Below are 16,643 nucleotides of genomic sequence, written 5' to 3'. Positions count from 1 at the left end.
CTTAGTTTCATTGACTTCTACTGCAAATTACTCCAAATATGAGGCATCCTGGTTTGTTGGACAGGTGGCCAAGATCTTCTCAGCTCTGAACATGATGACGGACAGGTCCTTATAGGCAGTGGGGTTTAAATTGGTATATATCAATTATATGGCCAGGTTAGAGTCAAATTAAGTGAAATTAAAGGGTGTTGGAAAAAAATTGTTGTTTAACTTAGAAATCATTTAAAATTCAATGCGTTGCAGTTTTTCCTCTTAAAGAAATGTTAGAAGAAACCAAATTGGACAAGGGCCAATGAAATACTCTCCTTATAATTTAGTTATGCAATATTGTAAGCATGCTGTGCTAACATAACACTTCAGTAACTTGAAGCTTGTCTAAGACTAAAATTTAGAAATTGTTTCAGAAGTCCTTTTTTTTTTTTTTAGCCAGAAGATGCCATTCCCGAAGAATTAGTTTAACTTCTGTGTGTTGAAAATGTCTTAATTTTCATGCTTTACTGTCTGTGTGACCCTAAGACTTACTGGGTATTGGAGAATATTGTTACTAGATCTTTGTTGTACATCTTCATTCCTGTGCATATTGTATTGTGTATTTTTCACATTGTGTCTAAGCATCTGATCAAAGTGTTTGTGCAAGGAGATTACAGTGACATTGTCTTGACTTAGTTGTGTTAGACTGGATGTTATAATTGCACCTCTTTTTTTTTTTTGTACTACTTAAAATTCCTGGTTGCCTATTATGTTTCATTTCTAAAGTCTATAATCCATCTGGCTAGGTGAATAAGCACATTGCTGAAAAAGTAGATAATACCAAGATTCATGACTTGTGAGCTATATTTAACAGTCGTTTGTAATTATTTGTAGGTGCTGTTGGTAAGCAGTAGCCGATACCCAGATCAGTGGATTGTACCAGGTGGAGGAATGGAACCAGAAGAAGAACCAGGAGGAGCAGCCGTCAGAGAGGTGTATGAAGAGGTAACAAAAACGAAACAAAAATCCAGCTTCTTTCTGCTGCTGCTGTCTTCATATGAGAACCAGGAAGAAAGAGGGAACTGTACCTCCTTTATCCAGGATGCTTCCATGGTTGTGAAATGCAAAGAACGGCGTTTTTGTGTGTTAGAATTGGGGTATAGCGTGGTGAGGTGAACCTAATTAGCTTGCTTCCCAGCACCCTTTCGTTTCATAGCTAAATTTCTGTTTGCCTTTATAAACACTTACTGGAAATGGAACTGTGACTATATGCCAAGTGACATATTATAGTAGTGTAGCATTTCTGCATTTGTGCAGAAAATGTTTGACTCGCAGCTCTTCTAGAACAGACTGAAGGTGAACTAACCATTAATGTGTAGCTACAGAAGAAAGAGAAGTAAACAGACCTTTGAGGAGATTCCAAGCTAAACGGATTAGAAACTGATGTATCTGAGCAGTTGAGAATTCAACAAGAAAAACGCCTTGTTAAGGACATTTAAGGCTGTTTATCTATAAAGAAGGCACCATAGGTGTAGTCTGCCTTGCTATCTCTGCCCCTGCCCGTAGGCAAAACAGAGCTTTAAGTCTTGAATTAATGCAGTTTCCCACTCTAGTATGGCACTTAAATTTCAAATTCAAAATTCTGGGTTTTAACTTGCTGTTTATTTTTCCTAGGCAAACTGTTTAAGAATGTTAAATGCTACTTGAGTATCTAACAGCCAGGACTGTAAGCCAAATAAAACTTCAAGAAAAATCAGAGTCACTTGACGTAACTAGAAATTACACAATGTGTAAGTGACCACAGATCAGCTCTTAACTCTTTATATTATACTTCTTAAATAGAAGGTACAAGGTTTTGCAGAAAGAGGATGTGTCCTGGCAAGTGAGTGAACTACAGGATTTCTGCTAGTCTTAAAGAGTTTTCTTATCCCAGTTTGAGTACTACTATTCACAAAACACCCTAATATTCTTGCTAGTTAGTATCTATGATTTTTTTTAACTGTGCTATCTAGTGGTTTAGCTTGCCTACCCTTAAGACTGATTCTGGGTTGTAGAGGCTCGGGAACTTGATGTAGCTGCAACTTGCACCAAATGCTGCCTGCTATTTGGTGTCAAAATGAGATCTTCTGTGAACCATGATTCAGTGACTCTCCTCCCCTCGGATGTGGGGAACAGACTAGTTCAGTATTCAGTGCTCTTAGCAGCCTTCACGCAGCAAGGTTCAAGCATAAACAAGCTTCACTGTTAGAAAGTTATTCTAGGCTTTCTGTCTGTGTCCAGTTTTGCTGGGGGAGCCAGTTTCTGAGCTGGACAAGACATACACAGAGAAGTTCTTGTGTATTTGTAAAAGTAAAGGAGGCATCCACAAGGCAGTCTGTTGGAAAGGAGCAAAGATTTAGGATTCTAAGACTGAGTCAGCAAAGATTTAGGCTCCTAGGCAGTAGTAGCACCTCTGGGGAAGGTCCTGGCACTTCCCACTGTCACGAGTTGATGGGTGGGATTAAAAAGCACAGGACCCACTGGCTCAGTGTTCTTGTGAACACTGGTAGTTTTAATCACTGATCTGACCTAAGGCACAGTCCAAGATGAGAGATAGTAAAATCACATCTCCGTGTCAAACTGGAGCTGACTGAACTGTAATCATATGTTTGGGTTTTTTTTCTTTGGTGATGAAGAATGGATCATATTGAAGGAAGACCTGTCTGCAGTTAGTATGTCATCAAAGTTGCTATGGGGATTTGACCAACTATTGAAAGGTGCCGGAGCGGTCTGGCTGGCTTCTCAGCTTGCAGGGAATGCAGTGCTACACACAAAGCTCTCGGGCTGACTTCACGGCAAAGTAGTATAGCGGTGAGAGGTGTGAGCTGGGGGCTGACCACTACTTTTCTACTAGACATGGTTATGCCCTGAGAATATTGAGGAACGCTTCCAAATCCTGGCTTTGCTGGAGCTCTGCTTGCAAATTTCCGCAGTGCTGCAGTGCATGGGCCGTGAGTGTTGGAGAAGGTTAAGCTGGGATAGCTAAGGAATGCGTATAGAATATTACTGGATGATACATCGTACAGTATAAACTTTGTACAAATTTCTCTGTTAATATTAAAGCCCAATCAGAGTGCACACACTGCCCAGACACTGTGAACTTCTCTGGTTCATACAGATACCAAAATGTTAGTTACTTCTGAATGATCTTTTCCTTTTTGGATATGCTTTCACATGAGCAGGCAAAAAAAAAAGGCAAAGCAGAAAGTGAAAAATAGAGGAGTACCTGCTGTTATGATGTGAAGCAGTCCTTCCGTAGCTCAGTTTTGTTCTTGCCCTCATTTCTTTCTCAGGGCAAAGCAAAAGACTTTCTCATGCGTCATGATGGTTCTGGTCAAGAGTTGCAATAGCAGCCCTGGGCTGTTTTGAATCCTGAAGAGGGAGATCAGCCTCCTTCACTCATACACAGAGCTCTCCTTTGATCGTATTTTGTTCAAATGCTATCACACGAAGTGAATCTTAAAACCTGCTATGTGTAAACATCTGCTTTAGGCAAATGCTTAGATTACCTTTCAGCGTATGGTATGTTAAGCTGTTCTGTAGCTGTTTAGATGTGTTGTCATCAAAATTTCAGTAAGGGGCTTCATGATGGAAAGCTGCATGTTGCAAATGACTCAAAATGCCAACATCATCAGTGTTTATACACCACGAGAGGGACACTTTCTAAAAGTAAAGAAGAGAACCCAGCAAATATAAAGCTCTTGAGTGGTGCTAGCACTGGGGCATTTTGCTCAGAAGGTAAACCAATTTTTATTCGCTTACACTACAGTGGCTATGCTCTTTTTTATATTTTTTTAAAAGATGCTCTGGAGTAAGACACAAACTGCCAGCTATGTTCAGCTCTGAGCTGTACTTGCGAATGCATAAAGGTTTTTCAAAGGCTGGGGTCTTTAATAAGCAAAAATCATTTGGTGATGCTTGTTCTGCAGCTTCAGAGTTTCCAGGGTTTGATAGCTTGTGTAGCTGATGAAAGTTTTAAAACTTATGCCTTAAAGTAAAATATTTTTAAGTTACAGGCTGAATCTTGTGCGCTGCCACGAGACTGCAAAGTGCCGTTTTTAAAGAAAAGCCAGAGTGGTATTCAGGGTTTTGACTTGAGCCATGGAAACTCAAACTAACCTTTCTAGAGATGGATGTCCTTTCTATTTTTATACTAAGGTCAATGTCACCTGGCAAGCTGGTTAGAGTGCAGTGAAGTGAACTGTTAAAAGAGTTTTGTGAATGAATAAACTTCAAAGGAAGCACACCATGGCACTGGTTTGAGCTGTGTTTCTTCAGTATTTGGGCATGCACAAACTAAGCATCGGTTTCCATTAATTTATTAAAATGGAGAAATTGGTAGTGGGGGTTAAATGGCATTTCTTAATGGTAGGGGGCTAATAGCTCACAATATGATAGCCCATGGGCTCTAAATATCCCTCACTTTCACACCAACAGTAGTGTATTTAAAATCTTTGTTTTAAAACCCAGAGAAAGAGTTTTGTAGTCAAATCTGTATGCACTGTAATTGTTCCATAGTCTGCCTGTGTGCGTGACTCCAGATTTTTTTTAATCTTAAGTTCCGTTCTTGTTAGTGATTTGAGTTTTTGCCTCTACTACGTGTTTAGTATGCTTCTTTTAAGTTTGCCTGCCATTTCACAGGTTACAGTAATTAAGATAACCTGTCAAGTTCCTTAGGTACATTAAGTTTTTACAAACCTGAAAGTAGAATACCAAAATGAAGTTAGTGTAAAGCAATCCCAGAAAGGTAGTAAACCTCATCTAGGTGAGGAGCTACTCTATTCATGACTTTGGAGCCTAGTCTAATTGTATAGCATGAAAGATGGAGATAAGAGTTCTTTGCACATGCTATGTTCAAAGAGAAATACGGCACAAATAATAAGGGTGGCAAGCTGATGATGTCCAGCCTCTTAAATGGAAGGAGCATCCTCCCACTCCCTTTTCTTCCTCCATGTCACCAAAGCCTGAGACTCCTGCTTTGTTTGCACTTAGTAGTATATTGAAATGCCTACCAAAAAATATGCAATTCTTCCCAGACCTGTGTGAATATAGCTTTTGAGAAGAAGAGGCTGATCCTGAAAGTTAATCCGCTGCAACAGTGGAAATGGCAGTAATGCTACTCTTATAAGGCCTCTTGCAGGAAATAGAGGAGTCTGCGTCCGTGAGTGTCTAATAGTTGAAAAAGGGTTGGATGTTACGGACTAGGACTAGGTAGATACTTTTTAAAATAAATAAAACACCCTTTCAGCTGAAAGATTGTGGAAGGTACAGTGAAACCCTTTGTGTTTTATAAGAGCATGCAAGAAAGGGCAGGAATAGTCTTGCACCGTGCCTTCAGGAGCGTAGCTGTTCAAGTAATACCCAACAGATCCCACAGTTAAAAATAACTCTTAAATCTGTCAGATTTTGAGCAACTTTCTGCCCTGCTAGACTGTTAGCCTACACATTTAAGTGCCGCATGGCTCTTGCTCCATCTACAGGAAACCAAAGGGAGATCTGATGGCAGTGTGGGGTGGGCAGTTTTCCCTCTTGTGCTTGGGTTTAGACTAGTACTAAAATATATGCTTAAATTCGGATTTGACACCGTGACTACACAGTGCTCATAGACTTCCTTAGGGAATTGTTCGGGCAGGCATGTAGCACTTAATTCAACAGCTTGGCTGGCAAAAGAAAGGCTAGGTTTTTTCAGGCTTTTCTCCCAAAGTTGAGAAGTCTTTCATGCTTACAGGAGCCTGTAGGGTTCTGTTTCCTTAAAGAACCGTATTTTAATAGTCATGGATACATAAAGGCCAAAGAAAGATATTTTTATTAGAGACAAAATAGTTCAAAGTCTAGACCTTAACCAGTGTATTGGGTTAGAAGCTCACAACTGGGGAAGTAGGAACTTTCTTGGACTTTCTGGGGAAAAACCTGAAGCATTTCTTGGTCCTCTAGCACTTAGCTTTGACACATTTGAGGGAAGTACATTAAGATAAGAACTTGGAGAAAATATTTTTGTTAGCAAAAGCACGTGGAAAAAAAAAAATCACTGTCAAGTTGCTGGTACTTTTTAAACTATGAAGATGATTCAGTGGGATAGATTACTTCCAGAGAAAAATCATGGGACTCTAATTATTACCTTTTTTTACTTCTGGGTATAGAGGTTTTCAAAAGATGCTACTGTCTTCAGGAATGATGCTACATTTTGGAAGAACATATCTTTGCCTAGAGAGTAACTAGACATCAGTGACAGTAATCACATTTACATAGCAACATCTGGTTGCACAAAAGCTTCATTATAAGCTTTGGGGAATTTTTACACTTAATGTAATGGAGTGCTTCTAATTGTTTCATTCAGAATTACTCAGCGGTGGTTGTTAAAACCACTGATTTGCTCGGAGGGAGAACAAAGAAGCTGTTAAGTAAATTCCACTTAGATTAACATTGATGATAAATTCACATTGGGACTCTGGGGTACTAATAAGTTGAAAAAACTTCTTTATGAAAGCTGTTCAGTATTGGTAAACTTACCTGGTGGTGGTGTTTGTGCCGTGTGTTGGGTATCAGTTAATGGGTTTCCTTGTCTTTCAGCAGTCCTCTTGCCATAGACCTGCCTTTAAAAAAATCTTTGTAATGTATAAATAAGGCCTCGGATAGGACTTCTTAAGGAGTTATAAAATCTTGAAAGTTTTTTGGTTTGGGGGAGTTGTTTTTTCCTCTCTCTGGTGGAGCATAGTCCCCTTTAGAGCAGTTCCTTGGTACTTGGAAAAACTTTTCTTTGTATTTGAGAAACCTACCGAGTCTGGACTGGGCTCTCTGTCATGCTCGGAAGCCATATCTTTAAGAATATTAAAAAAATCTTGGGTTTTGCTGCAACTTTAGGGAAGAAATGACAAAACGTGTCCAGCTAAAGCTGCGTGCTTGGACACCTGAAGTATTGAAAAAAACTAATCCCACAGGTTCTTGTTACTTTTGATGGAGTAGGATGATGGGAAATGGCTTTCTTTAGTTGTTCACTTTGCCACAAAGTAGAAATCTTAAAGGATATAGTGATTCCTAGATAGTGCTGCATGCGAAGAAAGGCAAAAATTGGGGACAGAAGCCTAAGTTCGTAGCCTTTTTGGTTCTGCTTCTCTTTTTTATGAGATACTGTAATACTGAGGAAATTAGAAGCGATCAGTAAAACTTAAACATTTCTTCAGCGTGTGTTCCTTTAGGCTAATAAATGTTTTTTCATTACCCAGTGTAAGGCACAAGCAGCCTTTAGTGGGTGTTGTGGCCTTGCTGACCCTTTCAGACCAAAATCAGGGCCTGCCGCTTTCATAATTAACGTGCTGCCTAATCACTTATCCAGCGGGTCCAGTTCGGTATTTCAGCGTCATGAGCTCTGTCACCACAGCAGACAACCAGAAGAACATTGTACGTCCTTGGGCATTACCTTTAGGTCTAGCTCTTGCTCTAGATAGGCAAAATGCCCGTCGAGTTGCACAGGCTGCCGTCAGACTTCCTTCGTCAAAACTGCTTAATAAAAAACACCAGCCATCTGCTTTCTTCAAAAGAAAGACGCAGAAAACTTTCACTTGTAAGATCTTGACTAGACTTAATGCTAAAGCCTGCCCAGTTGTCTGTCAGAGCTGCTCATTAAAATGTAATTAAGATCCATATGGTCCTTTTATGTCAAGATATAAGACATCAGTACTTTCTGTGGTTAAAGCTGGAAACAAAGACTGAAGGCTAGAAAATTTCATCTTAGCGCTAGGAAGCACTATTTTAAATATTGGTTATACAACAAGACAAAAAAAAACCCCTAAATATGGTTTTGTCTACCAGTAGACTACATACGCTTTTGTCTCAGGCGTATGGACTGAGATTTGTTTAGAATAAAGGGATGATCATAAACTGCGTCTGTTGGAAGAGGCGTTCTGTATTACTTTGGGGGAAAAAACAACCCTAGAGTCGTAGTAGAATATAACAACCACCTTAACTGTATTGATAAAAAATCACTAAGCACAGGCTGATACACACAGAGGTTGTTTTAAAAAGTTGGAGTAAAACTCTGACTTTAAAGCCTTTTGTAATGTTACTAACTAGAAAAAAAAATTAAATTGTTTGTAGAGACTTGGGGATATAAATTTGCTTTTAAGCTTACATGCCAAAAGCTACACTGTTATATGAAAGCTAGTGGACATGAAGTCATTACTCTGCAAGATCCACCCAGTAACCTACAGTTTAATTTGTTGTTGTATTTTTGAAGACTTGGACTTCTGTGTAAAATAGCAACGAAGTTTTGATGATTCCTTCTCTAGATTTCTTAGTGTACTACTTTAAATTATACCTCTTGTCCTATCTACTTCCCTGGATTACTTCAGTATTGGATGTTATTTCTCTCTTAAATAAAATACAGTCCATAAAGAACATGGTAAGTAAACCAGTATTTTGGTCTGGATGGAAAACTTGAAAGATTTATGCATTCTTTGATCCACTCATAAGGACAAGCTTTTGTGCTCTAATACTCTTTAAGTACTCTAAAACTAGAAACTCCAGAAGCAGTGCAGCACTGTCTAATTAAAACTTAGATTAAAACACTTGCTTAAATAACCCTAATAAGGAGGAGTATGCTGATGTAGGATGTTTGTTTTGTAGGCTGGAGTAAAGGGAAAGCTAGGCAGACTGCTTGGGATATTTGAGGTGAGCTATTTCTTTTACCTTTTAAAAACAATGTTTTTATCTGTTTTGTTTTTGTGGGTTTTTTTTTTTGTTGTTGTTAGTGATAAACTACAACATCAGACTTAAGTCCTTAAGTATTGCCTGCCTGTAGTTTTGCAGTGCTACTGGAAATGCTACATTAGACAGGTGATTCCTTCAGTTGTTACATGATGTGTAAAGATTTTAATAGGAGGATTTCAAAGTACTTGAAACTTTCCTGGAAAGATTAAATTAGTACTTGGACAACGAAACTTTCCTGGAAAGATTAAATTAGTAGTTGGACAACATCTAGAAGTTAAAAAAAAAGTGAAACCAACATTGATAGATCTAGGATTTCTGAAATATCACATGTGCCTTTTTGGGGCACTATTTTGACTTTTCCTCTCCGATTAGATTTTGCTGAAGTAACTTGTCAGCTTTCACACACCTAAATTGATAGGTCCTTATATAAAGTATTGCATTAGGGCTTTGATTCAGTAAAAGAGCTAAGGGTTTGGATAACAGATAAATCTAACCTTTAGCAACGTTACATAGTTCAAAACTTGTATTTTGTAGTGTAAACATCACATGTAAAAATAGCACAAGGATGCATGCTAAATATAATTCTCTTTCAGCGTTGGTGTTGCCCACTTCTGCTCAGGTTCTAGACAGGAGTGGCCTGTAGAAATGTCAGATCATAATACATCCAGCGTTACGATGTTGTGCTGTATGGTGGGTGAGAATGGAAGTCCCTTGGTCTAGTACCTAGGTATGAATCTTCACAGTTTAATTATAAAACCAACTTTCAGAGGCAGCGTATTCCTGATAGACATTTCCTATGTGAAATACTACTTGGTCACGTATGACTAGTTGATACAGTGCTAAAGGTCTTCCCATCGTGAAGTATGGAGACCATGACAAAATGAGACAAGTTCCTGTTTGTAGTTAGTATCGCTTGCCCTTTTTCTGATTTGTTTTGGGTTTATGAGTACCTGGACGGTCCTACACATTAAAAACTTGTCTGTGTTTTAACTCTGCTGGTTAGTCTACAGAAGTACTTTGTATTTTCCAGCTCAGACCAAAAAAAGACAGGATACCTGTCATCTTACTGCCTTAAAACAGGGGCTGCAAGGGATGAGGATTCTGTGGTAATTCAGCTGTTAGGTTCTTCTGAAGCCATCTACCACCATCTAGACCAGGGCAGAGAAAAATCTGTGTTGAGTGGCACTTTTCTAGGTTATTTCTAACTTAAATCCAGACCCTACTTCAGTTTTGCAACACAGCCCCACAATTGTTGGTACCATCGAGGGGACCTGGGGATGGAAAGAGAAGATGGAAATGATGTTGCTGCTGAGTCCTCCTATTCTAGAACTACAGCCAGAAAGGATACATGTTATAGGTGTATGTATGCCATTTAATAGTGACGATGACAAAGAACTGTCTTGGAGTATTTTTATTTCCTAGTAAAGCACAACAGTTTATGTTAAGCTTGTAGTGAAACAGAGTTAAGTAGGAATGGTTATTGGCACAAAGATAAAACCATCTGTAAGGCGAGCTAGGGCATAACATCTCTTGGTTCTTAATATAGTTGTAATTGTAGATGGTCTGGGTTTTCTAGGAGCTTAGGTTTTTTTTTTCCAAGGGGCAGGATGGTTTGGTTGGTTGGGTAGGACCTCTAACATCGTGCTGCCCGCCTGCCTTGGAGCTAGCAGGGAGGGGAATGTCCCCGCAGACGCGGCGTGGGCTGCCTGCAGCACAGCGACCCTGCCCTGGGCTGGCTACCTCTGTCAGTCCCTATTTTGACTTGCCTCGTTGAAAAAACACGTGCTTTCTAAATAGGTGGTTCGTGCCATGACCATGGCAAACCTGTCAAGTGAACAGATGGTAATGATTTTTGCATTTGTCATGACTGCAAACATAGGCTATTTAATTTGCCTGGCTTACTGAGGGAAACTCTATAGCCAGCGTTGCGTAGATGATCTGGCCACGTGGTGCAGCGGTTCCATCTTGCAAAGGGTTTTTTTAACCTTTCATCTAGGAGCATGAGTTGTGGAAACAGTTTTAGCAAATGCGCTCTACTGTGATACCTTACAACATAGATAAAAGATAAGGAATGGGCAGTACTAGTGGACAACTACTGGTATTAAATGAGATGACCAAGAATATAGTTTGATCCCAACTTCACGATCTTCAAATTTGCTTGGGTTGTGTTCTGTATTGGGTTTTTTTAGCCTAGTAAAATAGAATAGCTGTTGCTTCAAATAAAACTTCCGTTTGCCCATCCTTTTTGGCCTACTCGGTACAGATGTGTGTTTAGTGAAAATAAAAGCCAGGTTTTGCTGGCAATTATCCTTCAGAGGTAAGTAATTTCTAATCTTATAGTTGTGGTAAGTCTGTAAGTTATTTTTTTGCTGCAAATTAAAATGTCTACTTCTAATATTCAAGCAGAACCAGGATCGGAAGCATAGGACATATGTTTATGTTCTTACTGTGACGGAAATACTGGAAGACTGGGAGGATTCCGTTAATATAGGTAAACCCATTCTCTGTCCTCACGCGATATGTATTAAGCAAACTTTTTCACTTTCTGAGGAAATTCATATAATTCGGGGGAGTGGGGGGGCGGGGATGGACGGACACCACTAGTTCTGTTCTGTAAACTGAAATGACTGGAAATTGTGATGCTGTTCTTCCACACTTTTGTATGTGTATAACTAGGGACATTATATTTATTAGGGTATTCTAAGTCCTAGGATGGAGTAAACTTCCTTATTAGTTGCTGATACAGCTCTTAATTTTATTTTTTTTTAAAGGCCAAAGATACTGACAAATTATTTTTTCCTTAAAGTAGAATGTTTTGCTGTCTGCTACTCTAGGGTGATTTTGAATATGTCTTTGGGGGGAGATCTTTGGAAGATTTTGAGGTTCTTTTTCCCCTGATTCTCCTGGTGGCAGGCGGGGGGGGAACCCATTAGTATTTACTTTCACTTTAGCTTAATTTTTCAGTAGTGATAGTGCTGAGCATAGGAGGTATCTATTCCTATAGATACACCTATGTCGTACAGATACCACTGTCATGCCGTTTAGTTAGATTAACATCCTTTGTGATGTTGTATGGGTCTTCCACTTGGTATTTAATTAGGTAAACATTAACTGGTTTTGTCCTTGTTTAAAAAAAAAAAAAATCTTAGTTCATTCAGTGTATTTGTCCAGCTGAAATTTGAATTGACTAAGAATTTGTATAAAAAAAAAGATGTCCTACCTTGATTGGTTATGCTTTGTCCTTTTCAGGAGGTGGTGCTTTAGGAGAGTTAACATTCATAAACTTAACTCTCTTGATCTGTCAGCAAATGGCACGTAACTGTAAGGGCAGATTCAAACCTCTGCTCCGTTTTTCAGGTGGAGAGAGAATGTTTTGTTTCCAATACTGTCACTTTGCTGTTAATCCCATGTCAGGTGCCCTCTATAGCCTGATCGGTGGTCCGTTACTTAAGAAGATCAATATTGGCAGGGGTTAGGATTGTTCTGAGGGTTTGGTTGGGGGTGTTTTGTCCCTGGAACTGTACAGGGCCCGTGAGGCCGGTACGGGTCTGTTTCTGCTCGGTGCCAAGGGCAGCATCCGGTGCTGGGACCGCTGCCAGCTGCCTCCCGGGCAGCGCCGCTGGCAGGGGATGCTCGGCCTAAGCAGCGTCTTAATGCCTTAGAGATGTCTTCATCATGTTCAAGCATAGTACCTGTAATGCTGTAAAACCAAGTGAAAAACAGAATTAATCCCACTTTTAGCAATGGTATCCTTGACCTTGTCTAGAAGTCTTTTCAGAGGTCTCCAACTTGAAAGGACTTGTATAAGAAGGATGGTCTTAGTCCTATCTTACTAAGATAAGTCTTAGACCTTATCTAAACATATCTGTGGTATAAGGTATATTATGGGTTTTTAAAACTTAGGGCTAACCTGATGAGTAACGCTCTACACGGAGACATTTTGAGTATGGAACGCCGCTTTCTAAATCAGACCACGCCATTCTTCTGTAACTTCATGCACGCATGTTCATTTTTCAGATTGGTTTTCTGCTAGGCATGACAATGTAGGCAGGCAGTATTAAGTCATTTGAATAATAATAAAATCCTTTTCTGTAAAGACTAGATGTGGCTTTTGGAGCATTGAACAGTCAGATGAGCTTCTGCCTGGTAGCTGCTTCAAGAGAGTTATCTGAAAGGCTTTGTTAGGAACTGCATTTCAGTAAGCTTGAGTGAATCTCTTGTGTCCCTCAGTTCTTTCAAGGTCTTTCCACTCTCTTGGCTTCTGCCTGAGACCTTGAACTTCTGAAGTAAAAGAAATGAGAAAAAGGGAATGATCAGGTAGCGACAAATGGTGCTGTTACAAATTTGTAACTGTTTTTCTTTGTGGATTATACTCATTCAGGAAGGAAAAGAGAATGGTTTAAAGTAGAAGATGCCATCAAGGTCCTTCAGTGTCACAAGCCCGTTCATGCAGAGTACTTGGAAAAACTGAAACTGAGCTGTTCACCCACTAATGGAAACTCTGTGGTTCCCCCTCTTCCAGATAATAACTCCTTGTATGTCACTTCTGCACAGACTTCTGGGTTGCCCTCTACTGTGAGATAAACATTTGGATTACCTTTTTATTCATGTCATCACAAGGGGAGACGTCTGTGATCACATGTAGGCATCTGTATAATTGTCGATTCGAAGTGAAATATGTGAATGTGTCATAATGTCAGATTTATTTGAACGTGTGTTTTCCTTTTTAACAATGTAAAATAATATTTCAGCAAACCAAAGCCATATATGGATTTTTTTTAAGATGCCTTAATAGGCCATTTTTTTAGGGAAAAAAAAGAAGAAACTTGAGTATATAAATTTCCATATCTGCTAAAATAAAATATGCATCTCAGTGGTGTTCAGCTTATTTAAGACATGTCAGTTTTAGGCAGTAGTTCCGCAAGAGTACTTGCTTAGAGCAAAGCTTGAGCAAATAGTCTTATACGAAACTCTTACTTGGTATCCAGAGATGACGGGCTGAGCTCTTAAGGTGGCTGAACTCTTACCGTTTTACTTGGGTAAACGGGGGCGTGGGAAGCAGAGAGGCGTAAGTGTGACGACAGCCAAGCACTGACCCGCGTTCAGCCCGTCGAGAGCAAGAGATACCGACACTACGCACTGCTTGCCTCAGTTGCCCAAAAGGTTGCCTTGTCCTATGCAATCTTCCTGTAATGTATAACTAGAGCAAGAACAGTAAATTTGTCTTGCAACTACCAAAACTATCTGCTGTACTTTCATGTCATCACTTGGTCAGCTGCGGAACCGCCAGAAGACTTACACAAAACACATTGTAGACCCCTCTTCCCCATATTATTATTATTTTTTTTCCTTTTAGAATTTTGAGAACGTGTTTTGTTCACGGTGTAATTATACCGCAGGTTCCAAACAACTTCTGGTCTTCAAGGAGAAGCATCTTAGGTAGTGTTCCTGCAGCCTCTTGTAATTTGAAAATGTTCAGAGGGAAGTACGATGTACCCACGGGGCACCCTTCCATTACACAGGTGCCTTGCCCAGCAGGAGCTCGTCGTGCTGCCTCCTGGGCTTGGGGAGAGGGGGGTTGATGCTTATGTACACTAGCAGAGAAATAATACTCCTTTGTGTTATTCAGAAGGTGTGCTGAAGGCCCCAATTTTAAGTTAATTCTTAAAGACTTCAGTTTTACTGGTTTTACATCAATTGCTTTAGCTCCTTGAATTAAAAGCTGGCCTCTTGATAAAAACTCAGTTGGAATACATGAGGTACAGCTACCAGCTTCCCTGTTCTTAAATTATTTTCTCCTCTTTTTTGGCCAAAATGACAAAAACTAAATCCACTGTCGGTCTTAATGTTTTTACCGTAGGATTACTCTCTGTGTATGTGTGTATGTATGGTTTCTTCTACAAGTACACGATCCAATTCATATGAACATCCTAATTTTGAATTTTTTTCCTAGGATCTATAACCCAACTGTACCTCCTCTATAGCCAGCCAAAACAGAGGTTGAGGTAGTAGATCGTTACCTCACAGGTGAAGTTTATTCTGGGTAAAGCTCATTCTCTTACACAACATTTGAACCTTTGTAAATAGTCCAACTAGTAAATAGTGAGTGTAAAATGGAAAATAAATGTAATTTAAACCTTTTGTTACTCGATACACAAATGGTTAACTTCTACTTTTTTAACACAAATTGTGTAAAATGCTGCTATGAATTTTTTTGTGCTGTTACACTTTTTTAGGAAAAAATGTTGTTGCCACAAGTTACTCCTTAGAAAACCAATCTCGTGCCATACGTAAATGCAGTGAAACTAGGGAGACCGATGATCTGATCTCTTAAGGCTGCTCTCTTTGAAGAGGCATAAATACTACTGACGAGAGGCACGAGCCGCAAAGCTGAAGACTCCTGAAATGTTGGGTCGGATGCTGCTTTCCACCCCTCTGTCTCTTCTTCCCGGTCGCTTCCAGAACTGGAAGGAAAACCTCGAGGTGGGAGCATCGCCCACAGCTTATCCATCCTTCGGGCTGCGGAGGGAGCGGGGATCTTTCAGCAGCGCTGGGGAGCGTACGTGTACGTTACGCTGAACTGAACCGGGATTGGGATGCTATTTGCTCAGCTCCCTTCTTTAAACCGAATGCTCCACCACAAGTGCTCTGGGGCCAGGCAATGGCCTGGAGCACGTTGAAGAGGGTCTGTCATCTCTGTTGGGATCATACCCCCCGGCTGTAAGGGCACCTCTGGCTCTAAAGCTGCCTTTTAAAGAGTGAATCATTTAGCTCCCTTTTTCTGATCACTTTGCTCACTTTTTTTGTTCAGTAGTTATTTTAACACTTTGAGCAAACTTGTACAGGCTTTCTTGTAACAAGATTATATCGAATCTGCGAAAGCTAAAACAAGAATCTGGAGTTTGAGTTTATTCATAAAAAAAATGCTTCTGTCTGTTTCAGATTCTTGGAATGAAACCAATCCAAGCTTGTATGAGATTTAGTGGTAATGCATGATCTTATTTTGTAACTCCTGAATTATGTATTTGATAATAATGTAAAAATGTACAGTATTGCTGTTGCTAACAAACTCAGAGTTGATTGCCTATAAATATTTTGGTTATGTTTTTGGTCACCCACATTTGAGCTGTTCAGTAGTGCCAGACAGGTGTGTTTTGATTTGTTTTTTTAAAAAAAATAACATTCGTTGTATAAATCTCTTCAGTCTCTATGCAACCTTCAGAATGAAGCGCTATTGCTTAGTTTGACTTCTGCTGCCTTTCAGAGATAAATGTTCTGTGAACTGTAAAGGGAAATCGAGACCACTTCAGTTACGTTACAGGGAACAACCGTAGTAAAGGGCCAGTGGTACGGCTTTGGTCCGCGTGGAATCTGACACTAAACTTCAACAGAGAAGGTCTGTGTAAAAATCAGACTAGGCAGGCTGAAGTTTTTTCTACTACCTGTCAATTTAAACATAGAAGCATTTTGGTTTTAGATGGGCCAGACTGATTTTGTACACAGCCCATTTGGGATTTTTCTGGTGCTCTAAGTTCTGGACGGTGTCTCCAGCTTTGGTTGTCCAGAGGAGAAAGGGAAAAGACAGGTTGTCATCCGCAGGTTTCAAAAAGTCCGGTTTGTACCGCTGCTTTTCCATGCTTGCCGCAAGTTAAGATTATGGTGGTGACAAAGAGAAATAGCCTTAAAGCTTAAAATGATGTGGAGCCAGAACTAAGTGAAATGCATCTGCTTCTAAACACCACAAGAAATACTGAGGTCTTGCAGAGAGGCTGCTAAAGTGAAAAAAATCTTATTTTGGTGCTTACTGCACCCCGACTTAGCCTAACGTTGGTCTGATAACAATGTGCTGTGAAAAAAACCCGAGAGGCAAACGCTTGGTTTACTTGCCAACATGGTTTGTGAAGTGAAAACTGAAGGGAAGGGGGTAG

The 16,643-nt window shown here is 39.8% G+C and overlaps 1 protein-coding gene across 2 annotated transcripts; it reads left to right on the top strand.

Moving 5' to 3' along the window:
• The first annotated feature begins 868 nt into the window (after positions 1-868).
• NUDT4 (nudix (nucleoside diphosphate linked moiety X)-type motif 4) lies at positions 869-13,599 on the top strand. Of its 2 annotated transcripts, none has more exons than XM_009695027.1 (4): positions 869-975; positions 8,632-8,676; positions 11,122-11,206; positions 13,097-13,599. In XM_009695027.1, exons 1-4 carry the CDS (start codon positions 922-924, stop codon positions 13,297-13,299), a joined length of 387 nt encoding a protein of 128 aa, XP_009693329.1. In that variant the 5' UTR covers positions 869-921; the 3' UTR covers positions 13,300-13,599. The 2 variants fall into 2 exon arrangements, with proteins under 2 accessions (XP_009693329.1, XP_009693330.1); XM_009695028.1 differs by having other exon boundaries at positions 871-975; positions 11,119-11,206; positions 13,097-13,585.
• Positions 13,600-16,643: the final 3,044 nt, after the last annotated feature.

The sequence above is a fragment of the Cariama cristata genome, unplaced genomic scaffold, assembly GCF_000690535.1.
Source record: "Cariama cristata isolate BGI_N322 unplaced genomic scaffold, ASM69053v1 scaffold4072, whole genome shotgun sequence".
Classification (NCBI taxonomy): Eukaryota; Metazoa; Chordata; class Aves; order Cariamiformes; family Cariamidae; genus Cariama; species Cariama cristata.
This window is presented reverse-complemented; position numbering and strand designations above follow the sequence as displayed.

Excerpts from the sequence above, each read along its gene's own strand:
- NUDT4 (XM_009695028.1), top strand. The coding sequence starts at position 922 with ATGGAACCAGAAGAAGAACCAGGAGGAGCAGCCGTCAGAGAGGTGTAT. Across the intron at positions 976-8,631 it reads TCAGAGAGGTGTATGAAGAG|GCTGGAGTAAAGGGAAAGCT; the intron begins GTAACAAAAACG and ends TTTGTTTTGTAG. Across the intron at positions 8,677-11,118 it reads GACTGCTTGGGATATTTGAG|CAGAACCAGGATCGGAAGCA; the intron begins GTGAGCTATTTC and ends CTAATATTCAAG.